At 34.7% G+C, this 26,669-nt stretch overlaps 4 protein-coding genes across 15 annotated transcripts in view; 3 read left to right on the top strand and 1 right to left on the bottom strand.

Annotated features, from left to right (window-relative positions):
* The window catches only part of LOC110466564, a 42,880-nt gene extending 39,089 nt beyond the window's left edge, over positions 1-3,791 (top strand). For 11 of the 12 annotated variants that reach the window (XM_021523126.1, XM_021523125.1, XM_021523124.1 and 8 more), the window contains 2 exons: positions 211-354; positions 988-1,847. In XM_021523126.1, coding sequence (XP_021378801.1) covers positions 211-354; positions 988-1,050 — 207 coding nt within the window. In that variant the 3' untranslated portion in view covers positions 1,051-1,847. Of the gene's footprint in view, positions 1-210; positions 355-987; positions 1,848-2,987 lie in introns of those variants that run through there. The other variant, XM_021523123.1, reaches the window with a different exon arrangement.
* Positions 3,792-5,540: 1,749 nt separating this feature from the next.
* On the top strand, positions 5,541-9,552 carry LOC110466576. Its single transcript, XM_021523158.1, has 6 exons — positions 5,541-5,793; positions 6,518-6,623; positions 7,407-7,534; positions 8,111-8,195; positions 8,489-8,688; positions 8,968-9,552. The coding sequence occupies exons 1-6, from the start codon at positions 5,624-5,626 to the stop codon at positions 9,170-9,172; spliced, it is 894 nt and encodes a 297-aa protein (XP_021378833.1). The 5' UTR covers positions 5,541-5,623; the 3' UTR covers positions 9,173-9,552.
* An 896-nt stretch (positions 9,553-10,448) lies between these two features.
* On the top strand, positions 10,449-16,028 carry LOC110466573. The gene is made up of 6 exons (XM_021523155.1): positions 10,449-11,963; positions 12,607-12,721; positions 13,923-14,044; positions 14,550-14,634; positions 15,088-15,320; positions 15,828-16,028. Exons 1-6 carry the CDS (start codon positions 11,809-11,811, stop codon positions 15,976-15,978), a joined length of 861 nt encoding a protein of 286 aa, XP_021378830.1. The 5' UTR covers positions 10,449-11,808; the 3' UTR covers positions 15,979-16,028.
* A 1,683-nt stretch (positions 16,029-17,711) lies between these two features.
* LOC110466569 lies at positions 17,712-26,412 on the bottom strand. The gene is made up of 7 exons (XM_021523139.1): positions 26,109-26,412; positions 25,003-25,096; positions 24,369-24,490; positions 23,483-23,570; positions 22,063-22,163; positions 19,970-20,096; positions 17,712-19,259 (listed from the first exon to the last, which is right to left on the bottom strand). Exons 1-7 carry the CDS (start codon positions 26,288-26,290, stop codon positions 19,209-19,211), a joined length of 765 nt encoding a protein of 254 aa, XP_021378814.1. The 5' UTR covers positions 26,291-26,412; the 3' UTR covers positions 17,712-19,208.
* Between the last annotated feature and the right edge of the window lie 257 nt (positions 26,413-26,669).

Raw genomic sequence — 26,669 nt, 5'->3', positions numbered from 1 at the left:
TACATACTGTACATTATAATTGTTTTGTCTATGGAATGCAAAAACAAATTTGGGGCGGAAGCTTGACTTTGCGAAAGTTTCCCAGTACAAAGTATTTCATTTACTTCAGATCGCCGTTTTATAGATCAATTATTATGCCAGGTAACATACACAAAATGTCTTAATATTATATTGCAGTTTTCATTTTCCAAATTATTGCTGTCATTGCAGGAAGACGAGATAAATTCTCCAAAGCCTGGAGGGAAGGTTTGGATCCGGAAGCGAATGTGCAGGTTTGCTGATAACAAAGTGCAGGTCAAGGATCACCAGCACGTGCGGCACTATATTGTTAACGACCTTCCTCAGTTCGATCAGGTTGGCAAAACAAAAGACGTGATGCGGTTACTCATGCCGACATCTAAACATTGAAACTTGATGCTATGTTAATGGAGATTATGACGAATGCTATTTATTAATTCACACAGTGGACAATGTTTATGTTGCCGCTACCTACCATGCCTGCCAATATTTACAGCCAAACCATTGCATAGGACCTACTGGCTTTCAGTGAAAATAAGCATCATTTTTTACAATTGTTTACAAGGTTAAATCATTTCTACATTACTCACTGGTGCATTGTTACAAATATCGTCGCGGCGGTTGTCCTTTAATGGGGTTAGGTCTTGATCAGATTTGGGAGCATCCCTATGAAAAAAGGGATAAATACTTAAATGTGAAATTGTGACATCCGTTTCTTACAATGAACGTCGCTAAGGAGTAATGTATGGCAATGTTGATTTAGTTATGTAAATTATATTTATTTTTGATAAAGAAAAATAAAGTAATTTTATAATGTCCAGTTGAAAACTGTAGTGTATAGATATGTGTCCGTCCTTGCACCTCTATATACATTGAATATCACTTGATAAAAACCAAAACAAAATGTAGGTACATATGTATCCATGATTGAGATGTGTACAACTATATAATACCTATGCAATATTTCAGGTGTCCCGTAGATCTGAGGATGAGTATGATAGCTATAGTCTGTTCTCGCAGGTAAAAGCATGATTCTGCTTGGTTATGGTTCCCGCACCTGTCTTCTGATACTGCTGTATCACAACACCTGTCATGAGGATGCCAGGGCCACGTGTTGTGAGGGGTATTTGGAGCACCCTCCTGTTCCACCCTAAACTATGTTATAGATCCTATCCTATCCTGAAGCATAACAAAATACAATTATAAATTCTCTACATTCAGACATAACACATTTTCCCTTTTTAATCTCATTTTTCACTTCTCTACTAATAGTTAGTGTTGTTCACGACTTTTATCATGAACTTGACATTCGGTGCGTTAATTCTAAATTAAATCTCAAAGTCATGTGCATGTTCATACTGTAATGATATGCATTTAAAAAAGAACCATGATTTTAATATATCTTCAAATTTAAATATATATCCAAGAAGAAAATAAAACTTACAGAACCCCACAAGCTTATAGATGCACATCCCTGTAACCCTGATTTCCCAAAGGGTTATTATATCTTGTGGACGATAAGATATTAATTAGATTTCTTAATTAGCTCATTTTTGATTAATATAGAACACATATTATATAGTTACAATTATCATTTTAACGTCCACTTAACCATTTAGCGACATTTAATGTTGGAAGTATTCCCATTCATTTTTTCTATCATATTAGCATTTCCTGTGATTTGATACATTTGAAACGGCATACACGTTATTGATTTTGTGCAACATTTATGTCATACATGCTCAGCGTGTCGATATATCTTATTTAGATCAATGTCAAACATCTTGTGATGTAATGCCTATGACAGTTGTAAACGTTGCACATGATGACATAATCACATATATGTCACAATCGGCACACCTCGGCAGATCTACATGGTTAGATGAAGGGTACCGGAATCGGCCGAGGTTAGCCGAATGACCTATGTCACTGTTGGAAATACCTATATAATATATCATTAGTCACAGTTTTAGGAACGGAAGCAGTGCTACACAATTTCAATTACTTTAATATTTAAAATTCGTTTACTTCAAAACAATACATCAGTATCACTTTGCCGATATAACATTTCGTCCAGGCAAGGAAAATTAGGAACGGGAAGGAAGTGACTAAAATAAATGGAAAGAGAGTTGAAGGGTATTGAAATATTTAAGAAATTAAAAATGAATCATTTCATTACATTATATATTTATTACACAAATGCTTTGATCTTTTAATTGTTTCACTTTATACGTTTATATAGTCATTTATATGAGAGTAATTTAAAACTAATAGGATTTACGCGAATATTGTTTTTTTCATACGCGTGCTTCAGACGTCTTGTCGGCAAGTATGCTAACTCTGAAAAATTACAGACACATTATAAAGTTTTTGAAAGTGTATACAATATATATTGCAAAATATCTAGGCTAGCATCGCCTCCTGCCAATGAACGCAGAAATGAATATATTGCGTAAATATATATGATTGATAATATACATTATGATCTAAAACGGCAATTTGTTTCAATTTGATTGATGGAAAAATGAACATGTACGTGCATAGAGGAAAAAAGCACTTGAATGATAGTTTTCTTCAAAACATCACTCTTCTTAATTGTGTGACTCTAATGTGTTTTTTTCACTTAAACAATGATGCATAATACCTTTGTACATCAACAAAGCTTAGTCGTAATGAAAGGATGATTAAGTACATTTTGTATGTTATTTTTGTGTTTTAAGAGACATTTTCAGCATTGTATTTGTTTCATGTTATAATATTCATTATTAAGAATATATATTGATGGAACATGTTTTACTATTTTTATAACAATGAAATACTGACATTAATTTTTTATTTATTAACACTACTGATATTTGTTTTTAACTTTATCGAGATGAACTTCAACGCTACCTACATATATACTTTATTCCTGTCATTTTGTATTAGACATATTAAACTTAGTCTTTGCCATACATTTTATTTTGCAGTGATGCAGAAATAAGCTCTGGAACATAAAACCAAGCCATCAATCAAAAGCATAATATCCATAAACCCCAATAGGCAGCAGAAACAGTCAAACTAGATAAAAATCTAAATATTTTCATGATTTAAAAGTAAACTATTCTTCCACCTTCACATTTATAGTTATATATGTCATATCCGAATTTAGAGACATTTTTTTCTTTTAGATGAACCTTGTAACATTATTTCGGACTTTCCCCAAAGCGAGATAACTCTACCGTAAGAATTTATAGTGTCATCATCTTTTAATGCTGATTTATTGCTCAGTATTCAAGTACTGGATATTTCACTGTTTATATACGTTCTAAATAAAATAGCTACCTCTTACTTCATGGACATGTGAAAGCTGACAGAGAGGTTGATGATTCAGTGTGGACCTTTATTACTGGACAATCTCTAGACGATGAGATGCAGCTTTTCGTGAACCCGTTAGAAAGATAATGTTTTCCGAAAAGATCGAGGAACAGAAGTGCTGTCTTTTAATATATGTAAAAGTCATTTTTTGTGTCTTGATCATATCAATATTCATGTGTTGAATGTCTTTGCTAGTTAACTGTCCAAGCCTTGTGATAACTGTATCAGCCATCTGTGATATTAAAACAATGTAATGTAAATAGATTTTATGTTTTGTACATACATGTTTGTGACAATGTTGTACAATACTGATAATGTATATATATATTTGTTAGGAAAGTATACTAAGCGTGTCAATTAATATGACTAGTCTTTAATATATTGTTTAACATAATAAAATATCGATTAACGTATTACATTTTATCGTTTGTATTTTTATTATAGCTATGATATCTTATTTACTACTGAATGGAGACATTATCAGATAACAAAATTCTTAAAAATCTGCTGATTTTGTCTGAAATCATTGCCACATGAACATTGTTCCTTACTTTTCAAGAATTGATGGGGAAAACAAATTAATGGATGTTTCACAATTGTTAACTCTTTCTGAACACTCTTTTTAAATTTTCAATTGATTGAATAAGTTTTGATATAGTTCATATTGATTTTTTCATAGTAATTGCAAGCACGAACAATAATAACACATATCCCTGTATTTAAACATAAGTAGTATTTCGATGTATTCAGCAGACGTCTCAAATTACACAAGGTATGGCTCGTATGTTCATATTTCGTGACACCTTCAGCCCGAAATAATTATGTCCATTTGAGCAACAAACGAGTGCAATTTGAGGCGTCGTATGAACACGTGGGATATTGCTCTCGTTACATTCCTACAGTTATTATTAATATGCATATCATATTTTTCCAAAATATTGCTCAGCAATACTTTGTATCAATGTTTCATTTGCTCTTGAAACGAACAACAACGGAGGTAAAAAGACGATGACGAAAAAGGATAACGATGGCATGTAACCAGTAAAGTAAAATTCTGCGTACGAAAGTTTTTTGCTGAGTCTTTGAAATGTGATGAGTTCAAGCCAAAAATAAGTTCTAGACAGGATTAATAATACATCTTGAAATATCAAAGTGTGAAAATTGAATGACTAAAAAATAGTTGCATAACAGCAGAAACGATTCACAAGGTATGCAATAAATTATATTACAATAATTTCCTCTATGGAATCATATTATTATAAGTCTCCTTTTATGTGCAAACATTTATAGTATTACACTGACTCTCTATACAACATAAATGTGTATATAAATAGAATAATAAAATAACAAGATGCAACGAAGATGAGATAAACCTCATACCATTCGTATTAAAGAGTACAGATGTGTGTTGATATGGTTGTCTGATTCATGCCAATATCAAAATAATTTCTTATTTTCTTTTAATATGTGATAAATTCAAAAGTAAGCGTAATGAACCCTTGGCGAAATACGTATTCAATTTAAAAGCAAAATGCATCACGAACCAAACATGCTGTAAAACGTACATATAGTTTTAACATTTTAATGTGTTGTGAAATAAAAAAAATAAAAAATATAAAGGGGTTCAATAAAGATTTGTTTTGTGATGAAATATAATTAATTGACTTTCTTGGTGTTTTGTATCTTGCGGGTTCGATACTGCTTATAAAAAATAGAAATTTTGGTCTAGGATTTGTAATTATTTTCATCCCCTTATTTATTATATTCCAAGAAATACATTCTTTAAGAATGATTTCCTTGAAAAAAGGTCTTGGTTTTGGTTAAATAATGAAGTAAAAGAATGGTTCTTAATGACGTGTTATCGTGAATTTATTGAAACGTGAGAACTATGGATTGCTCTCGATGACTTTAAGAGGTTCTAACTAAAGGGAAGTTACTCACAATAAAATGTAAAGACTTCCATTTGTGTATCAGTAAGTTTGACCTTGCAAAGTATGTGTCGTTATCAGTATGTGAAATGAAACATTAAAATCGTAGCGATAGGAAACCCAGATTGAGCAGTATGAAATTCAATTACCTTATATCATCCTTATTATCACTACACCTGTAATATGTAATGTCGAATAAATACTGAAATAAGATAACACAGAGGTCTGCCACACAGCTACAATATTGTGTACCGCATGACAGCAATGATAGCACACTGTACACAGGTAGTATCAATGTATGCTCTATAACCACCGCCATAATGAAATCACTGATTTCGATATGTATGGTTGCTTGGACGGTAACTGTTGTGTCGTGTAAGACGCCACATATCCCTGTAACATGTAAGAAAATATCGCCATGTGTATGCAGAGATGAAACTGGTAAATATGTCGATCTCCGATCTCTCGCTAAGAAAAACGGAGCACCAAAGTAAGTAAAAATATTGAATATTTGTTTGTTTATATGGGGTTTAACGTCCTTGGAAAGGCCAAGGTGAAATAAAAAGACGGGTGTCTGGGGGGATAACACCGAAATGAATATTAAGGACAGCGCGTATAACTTGCCTGCAAAGCTGTGTCTTTCGTATAGACGTCAGCAACATAATTTAATGCTTAAATGTTTAAATGAAATCCGTCTTTGACATGAATGCACCTCCAAATTATATAAAATCATGATGTTTTGTTGTTATCACTATCAAATAAGCACTTCATATCTATACTGTTGTATTATTGGTCATACGGGTCATCGAAAGACCTTGCTCTCTAAGCGCACAAATACCATACACATACAGCAATCACTGTCCATTTGTTTGAAAGATATCTCACGTGAATTTTCCTTCAATTATCGAAAAAAGTGACACGATGATTTGCAAATCTCCGCCAATGATCATAAAAACGTCGTGATAGAATCACAATCAGTTAACGATATAGTAAAGTTTGTTATAAATCTATGTACTAAGGCGTAAAAAACAGTATTTCTGAGGTGTGAAATTGGGGGAAATTGCATCTTATTAAACAAATTCAGATAAAGAAAATAATAAATGTAAAAAGAAAAAAGAACGATAGAAAACCAGAAAACAATCATATTGACATACATATCTGCTAATGTTAGGATCATACAACGTTTTGAATTGGAATGACTCCGTTTGTTCTAGGTTTCTGGATTATCCAACGGCTGGTGGTGACAGTAACCTTTACTCCTTTAATCCTTGCTACGGCTTCAACGAAGGCGAGAACAACAGCTTATGCCGGAATGTGTCGGTACGTCAAAGAGCATGCACACAGAGTATCTTGTATAATCCTGACCATGATTGTTTCGTCTAGTCCTTCCATTGAGTATTCGGATATTCTTGTACTGTCTATTTTGATATAATGCTGTAATCATATTTTTTATGAAACTTTTCACATAATACCTGTATTTTCGTTTCTTATTTTACCTATGTTTCTTGTGTTCTATAAGGTGTCAGATTAAAAAAGTTTTTCTGTTCACAGTAACAAAGTGTAAAATTAACTATTGTACAATGCAAATGTAAATACTTGCAAGTATATGTTAGAGTGCATAATTGAAGTCGGATTTACTTGTTAATACGCTAACGAGCGGCTGTCGTGTATAGATGCTAGTCGGTAGTTGTTGTTTTAGAATTGCCTTTACCTTACGCCAGTATGGTGATGTTTATACCCTGTGCACAAAGGTTGTTTATATATATCAACATCAAACCAATACGCTTCAAACTCACGGTTACTCTTGTTTATTGCTCAAATATTCCTACATGCAAAATGTTTTGATTGTACCCCGTACTGCAGCTATTAGAGAATAAAACAAATACCATGTTGATAATAATAAATGCAACAAGATTGTTGTCCTTTGTTTTGCGCCGTTCAACTCCTTAACAAAAGAATGATATACAATTGTTTTATATTATAATAGTACATGTCACCCTTGTAGTATTTTAAATACTCTATCGACATATTTTACCACCGCCACTTCTATCGCTATTGTTTTAAACATAAATTGTTTTGCTGAAAACACACATTTTCGCACAGGTCTGCCAAGCGAACAAAGACAAGACACGATTTATGGCAATCGGTGAACAGGATACTGCACAATTCAGCCACGGAGACAACGGGAATCTATCGTTAGTGTTTGGATCATCTCTGAACAGATACAAAATGTAATTACTGTTTCTAAACAGCTATATACAGGTCATATGAAAAGGCGTGTGTTGTTATAGATATGTAGATACATGAAACAACGAAATATCATAGTTTACCACATGCTACTGATATTAATTATTTCTAAACATTTAAACAATTTGAAATAATATCAGATGCGTTGAACCATTGCTCTCATATTCAGCACCAGATCAGGGAACTCGTACCTGTGATTTGGAGATAGACTGAGAGCAGAGAACGATTTATGTGACTGGGGTGTCTTCAAGTGATATATTTGAATATACAAACATTCAATAAAACTTCTTCAATATTGATCTGATTTAACATTTAAGCTGATTATGATTTTAATCCATTAAGTTATTAACGCTTTCAGAGTTTGATAATTGCAAAGGACATGGATATATTTGGACGAAAAGCTTTATTTACCATTACAACAAGAATACAATTCACCGGAAATCGTTGGTGTAAATAAAGGAATGAACTATACTGTATATTAAAAACATAACGTATGTTATACTCGAACTTCAAATAAGTGTGAAATTGCGATATTGGAATAAATTGTTTTTATTCCATAGCACGACGTTTGTAATCTTGTACTGTGCTGAAGATGTTGAAGACGGTTATTTCAGAGTTATTGGCGACATTGGGAATCATTCCTATGTAAGTAATAATAATAATAATTGGAGGTTCTTATATACTGCTTTATCACAACCTAGTTCGTAGGTCGTCTCAAAACAGTTCACAATTATTATCCGTGGTTATAAAGGAAAAGGGAATAGGAACACAGTTGTCATAATTACATAAATATGTATACGTATAACTCATTTAAAAAATAGAAATAACATAAGTTAGTATGAACAAAGTAGTCAATATCGATAAATAAACTTAATACGGAAAGTTTGACATGAGCAATTTAGCAACCACTTATATAATAAATTAACTATATTTTACAGTGGCTCCAACTGAGAAGCAAACATTGCTGTCCAAAGAACGAAAGTGAAATTAAGGATTTGGATGAGCTTTTAGGAGTCAATAATTCCTGGGAAGAAATGACCATGCCCACAATGACTTCACATTCTGTTGTGACAATGACCACTTCGCCGGACATACCAGGCTCTATCGATGTCATCGTCGTCATCCTTTTCTGCATATTGTAACGAAATTAACATCATATTGTAAAAATACTAACATCCGAGTGTATTCTTATAAGTAAAATATTCTTATGAATCGTAAACAATAATGAATAATTCACCGATTATTTTTTTTTTATTTTTTTTTAAAGATTTAACCTTGTTAATATAGCTTACTTCTTTTAGTTGCACAGTATTACTTAACATGTTGAAGATCATGATGTTCTATGTTAAACAAGTTGGTATTTATATATTGCTATACATTTTAGCCAAGGTAACATTATGTTTTGATAACATTTCAGAGTGGTAGCTGTCATGATACTTGCGGCCTTGGCTGGGGCAGTGTTATACTACAGAGCCAGGCACCCGATGTTTGGTAAAAACGTGTACTACCATCCCGTGGACAATGATGACGAGGAGTATGATGTTCATTTCGATCAACTAAGCACAGAAAGAGGAAAGGAAGACAAGTTTAAGAATGACGTTTACGGTCATATGACATCATAGATGACACATTTATTTTATGATGGTATATAGGTCTTATTTATTACTGATCATGTGAGGTATGTTAAGTTATATAAATAAACGTTAGCACATTTATCTTAACACACACACATCATAAACGTACGATTTGCAAAATGATCACAGGATCAGCGATTGGGGTGATAAGCTCATCTCTTGCCCAATTTTGTTATGATATTAATTATTTTTTACAATGATAATAAAATGTGTTGTTTGATCGAGTAATGCTGTATTTCATTTAACTAAATATGTTCACACGATTACAATCATCACCATGACTATGATTTCAAAACTACTGAATGATATTAATTATTACACCTCTACTTTATTTACTCTATATAAAAGTAATTGGTTAAATCGAATATGTCCCCACTTTCGCCTGAGTGTGGTTTAGTCCTGTGTGTTAGTCTGTGAACTAAAACACCCCTACACTCGGGTGTTTCCGCCGAGCCAATCAGGCGAGAGGTGGGCGGAGCTTGTTACCGAACTCGGCAGTGACGCGCGAGGTGGGCGGAGCTTGCTGCCGAACTCGTAAGCATTTGGCTCTATTGCCATCAAAAGGGTATTTGGAACGTGAAGCTATACAGCTTATGGTTTACAAATAATTTCTAGTTAAAACCATCTTTCCAGTGTGTATCGGTATAATAAAACGGTTAAAGTATGGGGTTGAGGCATATATAGCAAGTTTCTGGTGTCCCTTGACCATGCCTATTTCCCTCGGCTTCGCCTCGGGAAATAGACCTGGTCTCGGGACACCAGAAACTTACTATATCCCTTAACCCCATACTCTAACTGTATACTAATACCTGTATTTGTAAGAATATGCAAATTCAAATCATGTACGACTCACACCATGGCAGGAACAGAACTATTTAATAGAATTAAATCTACTAAGAATATTCAATATTCATCTGCTTCAACCTTAGATACGGTTTGTTTGGTGTTATCAAAGTGGATTAGAATAATTCGTGTAATGTATATTATTGGGAGGCACGGTACTCTAGTGTTTGGACGCCGGACTCGTGACAGAAGGTTTGCGGTACGGCACTGTGTTGTATCTTTGAGCAAGATACTTTACTCTGTTTGTTCCAGTCTACTTAGCTGTAAATGAGTACGTGGTTGGGCAGTGCTAGAATTGTTGAATACTAGCTGTTAGCGCCGAAATAGCCGCACCGGCTGTATGCTCCCCAGGGAGCTGAGAAAGATATTGGCTGGTTGCAAAGCGTTAAGAATTTGTGAACCGCTTTGAGACGACCTACGAACTAGGTTGTGATTAAGCGGTATATAAGAACCTCGAATTATAATTATTATAATTAATTATATGCTTTAACACAGATATAGAGCGTTTATTCGATCATTTGGGATGAAACGTCCTCGCAATATAAAGAAGGTACACAGGGAGAAACAATGGTAACAAGAAAGTTTCCTTATGTGTCCTCATACAAGTGCCCACTTACGATACGCTTGCAACTGCACACAGCGTATCTATCCGTGGTTAGTCTTATATCTCTTATACAGAGGACAAGGAACACACCGATCCCAGTCGCCTATTATGATCATGCAGCTGCCTAGATACAGCAGGCATATTCTCTTGAACGTACACATGTTGCCATCGAATGTCATTCGAAAAACTCGAACATTTCCTTTCTACAAAATTCTTAACATGGTTCTCTGGTTATTACACTGATGTGTAACGACCAAGACATGATAGTTTGGAACACATAGTCACTTGCGTATTCAAAGTGTCATGTCATGGTTGATACACATCAGAGTAATAACCAGAGAACCCTTTCAAGTACCTCATTGACCAATATGGAAATGGCGTCATATTTGCGCTTATAATGGAATGAATCAACTTCATTTTTAGTTGGTTGATATAGCAAATTGTAACACAAATGTTTTCCCCTGGACATTCATTAGTATATTTATACTACATCCTCAACACAACGACATCATAGTAACTCCTTAGTGATACGGAGAGATTAATACAGGGACGGAGAGACACTTCCATGATAAAATAACCAACGATTCACAACAAAGACAACTGTGAATAAAAATATCTGATTACATCCTCACTTTTGATTTGTTTTTATGCAAGTTGTAGTGAAAACGTCTATCAAAACTAAACGGAATTCAAACGCTAATGTATTGTTAGCAATACTTAATACATACAATCATCATGTATTATTTCTTAGTGATTAGAAATTTGACAGGGTCACTCTCAAACATGTGGTGGTCTATAAGGGATGCGTACATATTACGAGAAAAGAAAGAAAGTTACAATGATGCTTATAAACCGTGTGAGTTTAATCAAGAACGTAACATAGACTCGATCACAAACAAATAGCATGTATCATACCCTAGTTTAAGTAGTCTTATTAAACGAATAATGGGAGACTTTATCTCAAATTGTGTCAACATCACGTTACACAAGTTTTAATCTTGAACGTGTTTATCAGCTTGATAATGGCACATTTATATACGTCGTTTGTACAGATATATAAATATATATGACATACTTACGAGGGGCATTTAAAAACACTTTTTATTATTGATGAACGGTGTGTTAATACCTTCGATAAAGCAAACTATCTCTAAAAACTCACCACTGAGCAATTGTAATGGCATCAACTCTCCTGTTGGTGTTTGGGAGCATTGGACTGTCCTTGGCACAGATCCCCATCACGTGTGAAAGAGTATCGCCATGTATCTGTAAGGATCAGAATGGACGGTTTGTAGATCTCCGACCTCTAGCCCGACAGGATGGAACTCCGAGGTATTGTATTACCTTCACTATATCTAATTCAAAATTATACCATAGCAATGCCTTCTTAACAAAATTAATGCTTTGGTCAATATTGTTAGAACAGAACAATATTTAATTTTGAACAAATGAGAAATAATGTTGATACATGTAAAATCACACCCATGACTTTGCTACACGCATGATACAATATTGTCATGATGAAAATGTTAATATCATCCAAGTTACGTTACGGTCAATCACTAGTTTTGTTTCTCGAAAACTTATTTCCTGTCTCTCCTTCTAACGAAATGTTCATTTCAACAAATTGTATTGACAGATATTGAACATTTAAATGGATCGAATAATAGGCCAGCCTATATAAATATCCTCTCCATTAAAACGACGTGTTGCGAAATAATCAAAGTCAGGTATATTGTCTTTGTTAATTTTGTGTTAATACATATTCTCGAGACATTGAATTTCCGATCCCCCTCTAATCGCGAGTGAACAGGAAAATATGTATTTTGCAAAATATAACCGATTTTAATTATCTACATATTTCAAATATATCAGAATAAATAAGTATGCTAATTCACACTGACACACTTGAAATCTCGTATGATGAGTTTGGTAAAGATTTGCGTTTAGAGTTCCAATTTTTATTGTGTAATAGATACCATGATGTGCCGAACTTTGGTGGGCGTGAGCCATCCAAGACGGTCTATTCTTACAATCCCTGTTTCGGATTTAGCGAGGGACCAGCTGGCAGTGCATGTAAAGATGTAGCAGTAAGTTTTGTCTGAAATATTGATTTCCTATGTTATACTCCACAGGGAATCTATGATCCACTAATTACGTAATAGTTAAGTATATCAGAACACATCTAATACACATTTTTTGCAGACACGCTTCACTGGTCATTAGTCTGATGAAGGTACATACCGTACAAGCCATTGCAACGTCACATAAAAATAATTATTGGTTGTGTAACAAGAAATTTTCATAATCCATACTTACCAACATGAAGAAAATGTTTAGAAAAAAAAGATTCAGGGTACCGGTAAGTCTATTTTCTGTTGTCTTCGGATAACTTGCTGTTTTCTGTTACGAGAAAGACATTTAACAATATAAATTAGCCTCCATCAGTCCTAATCAGTTCATTCACTGACATGTCGGCCTGGGTGCCGTTTCACGACGCGTACGTAAATTTACGAAACGGCACCCTGAATGGCTAGCTGGTGTATTATACATATGTAAATGCAATATTGACATCACTTTGCAACTAGTTTACATAAGAGAACTATAATTGCAGATTGGCGCTATACAATCTACATGACCAAACTTAGCAGAGCAAACTTAACTAGTCATAATAATAATAATAATAATAATTGGAGGTTCTTATATACCGCTTAATCACAACCTAGTTCGTAGGTTGTCTCAAAGCGGTTCACAAATTATTATCAGTGGTTATAGGGCCTTTGCAACTAGCCGGTACATTTCTCAACTCCCTGCGGATCATACAGCCGCAGCTGCCATTTCGGCGCTAACAGCTAGCATTCAACAATTCTAGCACTGCCCAACCACGTGCTCATTTACAGCTAAGTAGGCGCCCTTTCGCCCCTTCGACCCTTCGGTCACGAGCCCGGAGTTCTACCCCTGGACTACCGTGCCTCCTTTAACATTTTTTTGATGAAATGCTTTGTCTTCTTAGTTATCTATGACGTCATACTTTCAGCAATAGTTTTAGACAACGTTCGTATAAATTATTTAAGATTACTATGTCACTAAAATGATGTACTTTTTTGTTTAATTACAATAAATATTCATATTTGTCCGCATGCATAATATCTAAATAACGTTAATTTCTATAGCAAGGTGTGATTCGTATATCTCGGAGTTCACAAAAAGGTGTAACGGCAGTCATGCTATTGGCATATTTGAGATTAAACTTTCAATGAGTTTTGTATTATTTTGTTCATTAACGTACAGGTTTGTCAGAGCAGTAATGGAACCTCTGAATTCGTCGATCTTGGGGATCAGAGATCAGCTACATTCAGCCACTTCGACAACGGAAACTTGTCTGTCGTGTACAATTCTAAGGACAAACGCTAGTAAGATCGCATTGGCCTGTATAGTGATAAGATACGCAGTCACAAAATAATTACTAGAAACCTATATCATTAAATACCGCAGGTAGCTTATAAAGAAGAGCCTCTTTTGTACGTTTCCATATAAAGGTTTGATTAACCAGTCTGTTTTTCTTTATCTCCATATTATATCACTTTTGTGTTAACCCGATAAATTTAACTTTCATAAAAAAGCTCACAAAAAAATGCTGTTTCTTTTTATTATTATCACCATATCGGCTGAGATATATAAATATTACGTGAACTTTGTACTTTGATAAGTGAGTAGTAACATTGTGTCTCGTGTATGAATATACATGTTTCGTGTTGTGTTTAGTGTGTGGCTACGTGATTCTACCTTACTGATGAACACAAAACTGTTGAATCGATGAAAACTTAATATATATGACGGTATACAGTTTTCTGAATAATGTAAATCAAGTTTACCAGTAATGCTTGGCCATGTATTGTTTATCCCTGTCTTCTATAGCCAGACGATCGTTAGTCTGTACTGTTCTGACGGTGGCACAGAAAGGGAATTTTACGTACAAGGGGACATAGGATCGGGTACAACTGTAAGTGTGATGTTTATCTTAAACGAATTACTGAAAAAAACTTGATGCACCGATAATGATTTATGATATCTCATGTCCGCTGGTAAACTGATGTTTCTGTTTTTATTCGCGAAGATATTCATTCGCTTTTTATTCAAATGTACGGTATGTGTATGAATTCATCTGAAAATTGAATTTGATCTGTAAAAAAACTTTCGTGCAATCAAAGTGATAATCTGTATATCTGAAGATCTGAAAATAATTATTAGGCAGTACTATATCTGTATACTACCTCGTCCAGACGATTTAAAACAACACGAAAGGTTTTAGTAACCTTTGGAAACCGCCTGGAAACATATGTATTGTAAGAAGATAAATGTAAAGAATTATTTAATATTTGTTAAGTTCATAATACATAATGACACTCTAGGGCAAAAGTTGTTACTCTTTTCCTATTTTTTATTTTTGTTCTAGTGGTTACAGCTGTTCACAAAATATGCTTGTCCACGAAATGAGAGTGACATTGATGAATTCGAGTTTGACCATTGGATAACAGAAACAATGGCCGGATCACAGCCGGAAACGGAACCAGTCTTTACTACACCTCCGCCTCCACACGTGGTGACCATGACTGCCCTACCAGGACCTCCCCCTACTTCCAGTCCCGCGACAGTTAGCCTCGTCGTATTATTACTGCTTGCCATTCTGTAAGCTATATACATGTACTTATCTACTGTATGTTCGATGCAATTTGGAACCCTTTGTCTAAAGTACAAAGCATCGAATTTTATCCTCCAAGAAAACGGAAAAAACAAGTCTTATACAGTTGATTTCTTCTATTGGAAATCCGAAATATATTTGAAATTAGTAACAGATGAAAAATTTGATTTACATTTCTGTAAGTATTTCTGGAGTAATGTGTCAATCAGAATAACAGGCGGTAACATTGGCTGGATGTTGCATGGATGCTTCCAAATTTTATTTTACATTATTTTGTTGCTTTTTCTGCAACTGTTTGAAAATATGTCCATCCAAACTGATGCGACACATCAATGCCCAACATGTAGGTTGACTGAATCTGTCAGGTGAACTTATGTCTTGTTGCTGTAATCAGATCGAGGCTATAAATCGTTGTGTTTTCTTATTTCGATAATCAATTGTTGTATTTCTATTATCAGAATTTGTGTAATCCTGGTTTGTCTTACTGTCATCAGGGTCTGTGTAACCTTAATACTAGCCGTCCTGGTGGGCTCAATGATGGTCCGCAGTGCGAGGAAGATACTATTCAGGGACTCTGTTGTCTACCAGCCTGTACCCACAGAACCGCAAGCTTATTACGACAAATCTTTTGGCATTATCTTGTAAAGAAACCCCAGGTTCTTGAGTTATATGTTAATTTTCCGATAAATAAATTTAACACGTTTTTTCATAATTCTGTTATTATCTATGAAACTTGGTTAACACATCAATGACAAGGAAGGGTATGTGATTTTAAAATATGAAGGTCATGTGATAAACAATTGGTTGATGAAAAAGGCAACACACATTGAAGAGAATGATAAAATGAAAAAAAGCCTGCTTTAAACTCAAAGTCAGGCAATTATTAACAAAAGGGCAGAATATCACGGCAGCAATAGTTGTATCAAGAATTAAACTTTTATTAAAGTAGTCGAATTAACGGTTAATCGATAAAGTTGTTTAATCTTTATATATATACCATCAATATAAAGTCTTCGATATGATTCAATTAGTCCTTTATAAACAAATATATTAAATATCCTAACAGCACAGCGACCTAACATATCCATAAATGAACATTTAAATGAAAATAATAATCCGGAATCCTTAAGTAACTATTGATCTGTATCAATACGTTTTTTAACCTGATAATTCAAACGTTGGAGCGATATTGAAAAGCTCTTTAATTTAACCAGTCTACCAGTGACGACATTAATACGATGAGAATCTAATATTTGTACCATAATAAACGTCCAACAAAATATGCCGTTTAAGTCTGTCAGAACTGTCGATCCAAATTAAATAATCTCATAACAATATGATATTTTAAAAATAGTGACTATAGAGTAATAACCTTGTTTAATATTTAGATGTGAAACTGTAATATGTGAACACTCTTCTTTGAGTTGTATGCGAGTGCTAACAGAGACACTAGATACATACTATTTATCAATACCGCTAAACATACCCCGATGTTCGGATGGTCTTATAATACAGTACAGTCCGTTATATGACATAATCAAATAATGTCCTGCATCAACGGTAATGTACGATTTAGAATTTTAATGAAGTAGACAAGAGCAGGAATGATATAGCAGATTTCATTTTTATTTTGGAGTGACTTTTTATCACGAAAATGACGTCCAGATCAAATCAGATGTCAGTCCATATTCAACATGACTGTGTCATCCTCCAGTAAGGCATAGGGTGGAACTACAACAACTACACTCGCCATATGATTATCTATTCACCATATGATTATCTATTCAGAGCATGTTTTTACTTATTTAGCTGTTATATATAAATAAAGACATAAATATAAACATAAGATAAAGCAATATAAAACTAGTTTTCTTGATTTCAATTAATTTCCGTTCCAAACTTCACACTGAGTGGTAATTATTCGACCCGACTTCGATCAATGTCAATTAATTGTATCTTTATTATTATTCTTTCCTTTCTACGTACTCGAATTCCGAAAGGTGCAATTCTGCTACATACAATGCAAGTTTTATTTCTTAAGGTATTCATCTATGGCAAATAACTTAAACAAAAATGCTGTGCCATAGGTTATAATATATCTCACCCTGTTGGTTCCCTCTTAACTTCATGCGATTCTTATCAATTAAAAGAGTCTGTATTCATTAAGGGAATAGTTTTGAACGTGCTGCTACTTTCAAGCAACAGTTGCGTAAGAGTCCTATTTAGTTTTCGTTAAAACCGATTGTTATCCATAGAACGTCCTGTGCTTTATCAACCTGAAGTTTGGATTAGAAATGAGTTTTAAAAAGTAAGATTAACGAGCGGGAGGGTAATGTTGACGGGCGGTAAACAGAAAGACAAAACTACACCATAATACGTTTGTTTTTATTTTATCTATTAATTTCACATACTTTATTCATACCGGTAATGTATACGAAAGCCTATTAGTACGCATTTGTTCATGTTATAACGTGACTATTTGCAAGTTAACGTGTTATTTGGCGTAAGAATGTGTTTATTTCGTGTTATTACGCGTTATTTTCTTGTAAGTGCCCCTAATAGGCTTTCGTAGTTTTTGTAAACATCAAGACGTAACAACATTTAATAACCATACCATTTAATAACCATACCATTCAATAAGACACAGTATAAGGTCACAATATACGATGCAGTTATATATATATGTATATCTTACGAAGTGAGTGATGAAGTATTCATATCGACAACATTCCTTATTTTGTACCACTTCAGTGTATGTTCTAATGTAGGTGCAACTAGTTTAACCTAGTTCGGTAGCTAAGCTAAAGAAGTTTCACGTTCAAAATTCCATTGTCATGTCGGCTGATATTCTCAAACATGACGTCATTTTATTGCGTGACACGTCATTTAATGACGTCTTTTGCCGAAATTCATTCGATATCTGACATCGGATCACCGAGGTATTCAATCTTTTAATAAACTCAATTGCTTCGATGGTTTTGCTAGAAATTGCTTTTACTTTAAAGTATTCTCCGTATACCATAAATTCTACCTTATCAAAAACAAATCTGCTATCTTTATTATTTCTTGCGAAATGTCATTGTCGATGTTCACCAAATTATCAGGTAAGAGGTGAGAGAAAAATAGTCAATAGTGATGGGGGAGAGGAACATTTTACACTCAGGTGAAGAGTCGGGCTTAGTATCACGGTAAAGCCTCGGTTCTGACCGAAATTCTAAACCATCGTGTAGAATATATTTATCAGTCGTACTTACATAGGATAGACACTAATGGGCTTGATGATCTTTTTGTATACAGTATTAAAAAACATATCCGGTAGTGATATGCCATAGTCACAATGAAGTCAAAGACAACTGAAATATAATCCGACAAAATGTTTATGGCATCATTGTAAAAACAGAAGAAGGAATATTCTAATAAACATCACAGGCATTAGATCCAGTACAAGTGATATTGCATCAAGTCACTAACGGATGCCGGTGGATCTGCATACCTAATTTGCTTGTAACGATTTTGCATAAAGTACGCAAAGCCGCAAGGTGTTCCAAACAGATGTATTTAACTTTTCAACCCTTTAAAACATTTCTGGAAAGAACTCACTTACACACAAATGTCATAGCTACATCACAGGAACTATTGAAAACAGTGCATTTATTATTATTGACACGTACCGGATGTATAATAAATATATAAGTATATGTACATGCTTGACCTTTTCAAACAATATTAATCGTACAATTCATGTTCATTTAATGACTCTCGCAATGGCACTTTGAGCACGTTCAAATATTGAAATTGTCACAATGTCACTTAAGATCTTTCCATCTACGAACTGCTTGCTGAATAGTCTGGACAGAGTTAATTTCTAGTGATCATCATACGCTCGAATATTGGGAACGACTCTTGTCTTGCTTAGAACAGCAACCCTGAAAATAAAGCAGTAACGCTTAAATAAAAGGAACAATCATGGAATTTCTTGAAACAGTTGTTGTTGAATCGATATCTTGTTTAATAACATTGGCAAGATAGCAAATACAATTTGCACTATATGAAACTAAACTGTTTCATTGCTATAGTCAGTAATGTTTAAGTAACATTTCGCATCACTCAACACATTGTTAAAATGCAACTAGATCATGCGTTAGTGCGGTTGCGATATGGTATGTTTAACATAGTCCTGCACTGCCTCGGAACACTTTGAAATTGGACTTTTATTCTTTTGACATTTGTGCCATTAATTCCTAAAATTGGTCTTACCGTACAGCAGAGAAAGTTGAAATATTACGGCTATTTCGCCGTGTTTCAGGTTTTATTATACGAAGTGAAAGGACTGTTCGATATTGCTTGATATTATTTGCATTATCACATCAGATTAAGCCTAATGCATTTCAGATAACCCTCAGACGCTGTGAACAATGTAATGGTGATGAAATATATATTGGTTTCAGCTTTAATCGATATTAGCTACCTATAAACAGCAAAGGTAATTTAAGAACATGTTTCCATGTGTTTAATGGATGGGTGAAATTAACTAACAAGAGGCTGATGAAAATGTTGAAAAACAATTCCTCGTTAGTTATATTTCTCACAGAATCGACTTAATGTGGATTACGTCTTTTCTAAATACCTGACCCACCTTGACGTAAGAACAGCCGCCCATTATCAGGGCAATGTGGGGAATGGCGTCCGCCCCCTCTGCCTTTTTGTACACTATGTTGTAGACAGTTCCTACCAGGAAGTAGGCACATAACAGCACCAACAACCTGTAAAAAAAGAGCAGATGATGTACATAGAAGACAAAAGCAGCACAAGCAAGCGGCAAACAACGGAAAATAAGAGTAGAAAAGGACCGACACAGCACTAACAACCTACGAACAATGGGCACAAAGAGTATATGAGACATTGCCAGCAACCGGTAAACAAAGGTCACGTATAGTAAATATGGGAACAGAAAAGTAGCAGCAATATGCAAACACATGACAAATAGTCTATATATAGGAACAGACGAGTAGTACCAACCAGCAAACAAAGAACGGGTAGAATATATAAAGGAACAGACGAATAGTAACAACCAGCAAACAAAGGACGGGTAGAATATATATAGGAACAGACGAGTAGTACCATCCTGCAAACAAAGGACGAGTAGAATATATATATGAACAGAAGAGAAGTAACAACAAGCACACAAAGGACGGGTAGGATATATATAGGAACAGACGAGTAGTAACAACCACCAAACCAAGGACTAGTAAAATATGTATAGGAACAATCGAGTAGCAACAACCAGCAAACAAACGACGGTTAGGATATATATAGGAACAGACGAGAAGCAACAACCAGCAAACAATGGACGAGTAGAAAATATATAGGAACAGACGAGAAGCAACAACCAGCAAACAAAGGACGGGTAGGATATATATATGAACAGACGAGTAGTAACAACCAGGAAACCAAGGACTGGTAAATTATATATAGGAACAAACGAGTAGCAACAACCAGCAAACAAAGGACGGGAATGATTTATGTAGGAACAGACGAGTAGCAACAACCAGCAAACAATGGACGAGTAGGATATATATAGGAACAGACAAGTAGTAACAACCAGCAAACAATGGATGAGTAGGGTATATATAGGAACAAACGAGTAGTAACAACCAGGAAACATTGGACGAGTAGAATATATATAGGAACAGACGAGTAGTAACAACCAGGAAACAATGGACAAGTAGAATATATATAGGAACAGACGAGTAGTAACAATCAACAAACAAAGGACGAGTAGAATATATTTATGAACAGACGAGTAGCAACAACCAGCAAACAAACGACGGATAGGATATATAGGAAAAGACGAGTAGTACCAACCAGCAAACAAAGGTCGAGTAGGATATAAATAGGAACAGACGACTAGTAACAAAGAGCAAACAATCATAATCGCAAATTTTCAAGTGTTTTATATGTTTATGAACATTGCATTCGGATTCGGGTAGGATATATATAGTAACAGACGAGTAGCAACAACCAGCAAACACACGACGGGTAGGATATATATAGGAACAGACGAGTAGTAACAAACATCAAACAAGGACGAGTAGAATATATATAGTAACAGACGAGTAGCAACAACCAGCAAACACACGACGGGTAGGATATATATAGGAACAGACGAGTAGTAACAAACATCAAACAAGGTCGAGTAGAATATATATAGTAACAGACGAGTATTAACAACCAGCAAACAAAGGACGGTTAGAATATATGTAGGAACAGACGAGCATAACCAACCAGCAAACAAAGGACGAGTAGAATATATATAGGAACAGACGAGTAGTAACAAACATCACACAAGTACGAGTAGAATATATATAGGAACAGACGACCAGTAACAAACAGCAAACAAAGGACGAGTAGAATATATATAGTAACAGACGAGTAGTAACAACCAGCAAACAAAGGATGAGTAGAATATATATATAGTAACAGACGAGTAGTAACAACCAGCAAACAAAGGATGAGCAGAATATATAAAGGAACAGACGAATAGTAACAAACAGCAAACAAAGGACGAGTAGGATATATTAAGGAACAGACGACCAGTAACAAAGAGCAAACAATCACAATTGCAAATGAATTTCGCAAATTTTCAAGTGTTTTATATATTAATGAACATTGCATTTGATACACGTGTTCAATGAAGGTCTTTATCCAGATGAATAGTAGCTGACTTACACTATGAATACCACCCACCCAGCCGACAGTCCACTGCCATCTTGGGAAGGTGGGTATATAGGATAAAATGCACATGCGTGGATACTCCTAAGCTCCATGTTCTAAAAACAGAAATAAGGTAGGTATATGTATGTAAAAATGCCAACCGCATACATATTTACATACATATTTACATACATATTTACAGAGAGACATTCCAATAATGTTTTAAAAGATACTTAAACAACGTTATGGTAGGAAATAAGATTTATTCTACTCCACGGAGCATTACTCTCGTCTGTCAAAGTCTTTACAAAAGACGTTTGCAAAATATTTTTTCATCGTTATTTTGTACTTTGGGAATTAATCGATGAAAAAAATAATGGAACAAACAGATGCATGCATTTCACGCGGGTGCGATAAGTAGATGATGTTCTTTGAAAGCTAGGGATCCTCGTATTGTCAAAAACATTAACCACACGTTTGGAAATTTTTCAGCATGACTATAGCTTTGATATTAATTTCTGGAGAATATCAGTGGGGGCCAGACCGGGATTGGAATCTGGACCCATGATCAGCATACTGTCGCTCTCAAAAATAGAGCTACCTGGTAAACGGTACTACCCTCACCATGATCAGCATAATGTCGTTCTCACAAATAGAGCTACCTTGTAAACGGTATTACCCTCATCATGATCAGCATACTGTCGCTCTCACAAATATAGCTACCTGGTAAACGGTACTACCCTCACCATGATCCGCATACTGTCGCTCTCATAAATATAGCTAACTGGTAAACGGTACTACTCTCACCATGATCAGCGTACTGTCGCTCTCAAAAATAGAGCTACCTGGTAAACGGTATTACCTTCACCATGATCAGGATACTGTCAATCTCACAAATAGAGCTACCTGGTAAACGGTATTGCCCTCACCATGATCAGCATACTGTCGCTCTCACAAATAGAGCTACCTGGTAAACGGTACTACCCTCCCCATGATCAGGATACTGTCACTCTCACAAATAGAGCTACCTGCTAAACGGTACTTGCCTCACCATGATCAGCATACTGCCGCTCTCACAAATAAAGCTACCTGGTAAACGGTACTACCCTCACCATGATCAGCATACTGTCGCTCTCACAAATAGAGCTAACTGGTAAACGGTACTACCCTCACCATGATCAGCATACTGTCGCTCTCACAAATAGAGCTACCTGGTTAACGATACAACCCTCGCCATGTCGTGTAACACTTATATCCAAAACAGTTTTAGAGGGAATGTGGTTGTATTTACGTAAAGCTACAGAAAATTATTTCGTGTTTCGGCTGCAGCGGGACAGGAATATTTAAAAAGAAAATAATAGTCATGCCATATAAGTAAGCAGGTACCCTTCTTAGTCCTTAATGGCTGTTGATCGTGTATAACAGACGGACTTACGTAAATGGCTGATCCCTCGATGGACTCCCCAATTACTGTCAGATTGTCTACGGCATTCCCTGTGCAGTACAGCGTAACGATGGTCGTACTGCCAAATATAGAATAATGTGATACATGGTTTAATTGTATAGTACTGAATTCAAATCTCAATTTAATAACTGTCGTATCGACAGCTCGTTTATATAAATAACTACAAAACAAGATTTGTGAAAGTGATTTAAATCGCCACAGTAGGAGATGTTTTCCATTATATGTTCTTTTAGTGATAATTTAGTTTTGGTTAATGATATTATATGATATTTGTTACATTATATACATTCATTGCTACATTTTTTTCTGTACATTCAAGTTATATATACTCATACTGTATCATATGGCTTGACTATCTCAGAATGTGTTTATATATACAATGTACGTGGATTACTCAGCGTTATGACTTACTAGAAATGTATCATATATGTGAAATATATTCAATGGTGTTCCGTTGGAAATAACATATTTCAAAAGTCAATACCATTCGCGGAAAATATAAACAACAATGGATAATCTGTTCGTTACACTTCTACAGAACACAGATGTTTAGAACCAAATACAAAGCTTGTGTACATTATGATGATAATAAATATCGTACTTGAATTCGTAATGTTTACAAATGAAAATTATGTAAACAAAATTTCCTGACATTGCATAAATTATTCTTTAAAAACAATTTGCGTTTATTGATATTGATGGGACAAGATGAGACAAAGCATCCTATGTGAATGTGTTCAATGATTTGTACATTTACACAGTAATGAAGATATCAGATTTACACAGTTGATAACACCCGGTACATCACTGATTGTTATAGATATACCGTGGTCCACATTTGTTGACAACGACTAACCTGTTCACTCCTTGGTAACCTAGAACTAGGTCAGCATCGTTTCTATATATGAAGAATGCGGAATCCTGTGTTCCTACGTCATAGTAAGTAGAATTAGGTATCATACTTTCTTCCCTACATACCTGACAGAAATAACAAAGAATGTCATATATAATAAATTGAATAGGTGACATGTATTTCGACGTTATCATATAAACTCGTACAATATATATTAGAAAAAGGAACTTTTGCAGACTGTTTAAGGGATACAAGCCTCACTGTTTTCACTTAAGATGTTTTTCGCACATAAGGTTGCATGATTTGATAACATCATAATGTCAAAAAATGTCCAATAAAAAGTGTTTCAACGTTTCCATTATTTAACATCTGTGTGGATTATACAGAAACGGTCAACGCTTAATCAACTTACTAACTATACAGAGCCAGTTTATCAATAAATCACCTTACTAATTATAAAGAGTCAGTTAATCAATTAATCAATTTACTAATTAAATCAATAGACACTGATAAACATTCTAAGGTTACATCACCCATTTATTGGTCCATCAACATTAATACAATTTTAAAACAGGTAGCATACATCAATGTAAACCTGAGAACCAAGTGACGGCTGTAAACTAAACTATATATTTACCGCCACATTGACACATGCTTCCTCAGTGAAGCTGATGCACGGGTTCCAGTAGAATCGGTTCGCAATGGTTATTGTGTCTTTTACTGAAGAAAACCTGATAAGTTAAAATAGAATATTGATTTAAATTGTAACATATTGTGTATATGAAATATTGAAATCTGGTCCCATATAAAATAACACGCCTTAATTGTGTAATTATGTTGAACGGTATTGTCATTTTACTTTTAAAATATTACAAAAGGAACTTAAGTCGTTTCCTTACACTGCAGTTAATACCATAACGCTGAAACAACACGAAGAAGAACTATTGTTTACGTGTAACTAGAATAATTATAATGATTATGTACATACATAGATTGGACTGTGGCTATCTTAAACAGTGTATAAAACAGTTTTAATGCTTAAATTGTAAAAGGGCCAACAAATCATGACATATATGAAGATAACAATCCCTTATTTAGAACAACCAGTACATTGCTAAAATTGGAAACAAGTTTTCATCAATAATCACTCAACTGTAAATAATGAACTAGGTACTTAATGAAAGAGCTTCAAAATGATTTTTGTTACATATCAAAGGATTTTTTGCCATGCTCAATACATGTTCGTTGTTATTATATATATATATATATATATATCTAACAATCGTTCATACCAAATTTAGTTAAAGCTTGTTAGAGAATACGATTAGAATAGCTCAGCCAATCAGACGCTAGAGCGGCCATCTTTTATTTGATTACACATGATTAATGCTATTTAAGGAGCTTACGTTACAAATAGGTACCAATTAGGAATCAGGAAAGGAAAAATGGGTAAAAACTGCTCACTTTGTCTTTCTGAATACATACTACATACTTAATTTAAAACAGTGGCTTCATTAGCCGATTTTCTGTCTTCTATTTTGAGGCATAATATTTAATTAAGAATAAAACCAGAAACATCAAAATAACAAGTGTCAAAAGTTGGTCTGATGAATAAAATTATGACGGAAGTGCGACCGAATTTTTAAAACCCTTTCTCACTGAAAGGATATATTGGGTATCACAATGAGTTTTAATATTTATGATTTCTCCTTAAATACAAAATGTACCACACCGTGTACTTACCAAGCCGTTCCATCCTTTTTAGAAATGGGAGACAGGTCGATAATCCCACCATCATCCTGTTGACATGAGCAGGAATTAATCTTCTTGCATTCTTTCCCATCAGCAAAAAAGAAAAGCGCAGAGAAAATGATACATAGCATGAACCATTGTCCCTCCCGTGAACAGTTTGATAGCACAGCCATTATTTCGTTTGATGGAATACTGTCGTTTCAAAGACAATATTTAAAAGTGACAGGTTGTTAGGACATTTTAACCTACAGACCGGATGTACTGAACTCTGACCCCCTAACGAGGTGCCTTTCATGTGACAGTCTACACCCGGGTAGATTAGATAACAACATATACGTATGAATATGAACATTTTGCAGTTTGATAAATTTAGGTCACGTGAAAAAGTATCAGCATACACTTGACGGATAACACCTACAATTTTACGGGCAGATTTGTATTGGGATGTATTACATACTTACTAATAAATATGGGTGTTTTGTATATGCGATACTACACAATTGCTCTAACCCATATCAGCCCTCGCCGTATCACCCCCCCCCCCCCCCCCCC

Source organism: Mizuhopecten yessoensis, unplaced genomic scaffold (genome assembly GCF_002113885.1).
Source record: "Mizuhopecten yessoensis strain PY_sf001 unplaced genomic scaffold, ASM211388v2 scaffold11137, whole genome shotgun sequence".
NCBI lineage: Eukaryota > Metazoa > Mollusca > Bivalvia > Pectinida > Pectinidae > Mizuhopecten > Mizuhopecten yessoensis.
Note: the sequence above shows the minus strand (reverse complement) of the source record. Positions and strands in the feature narration are given on the sequence as shown.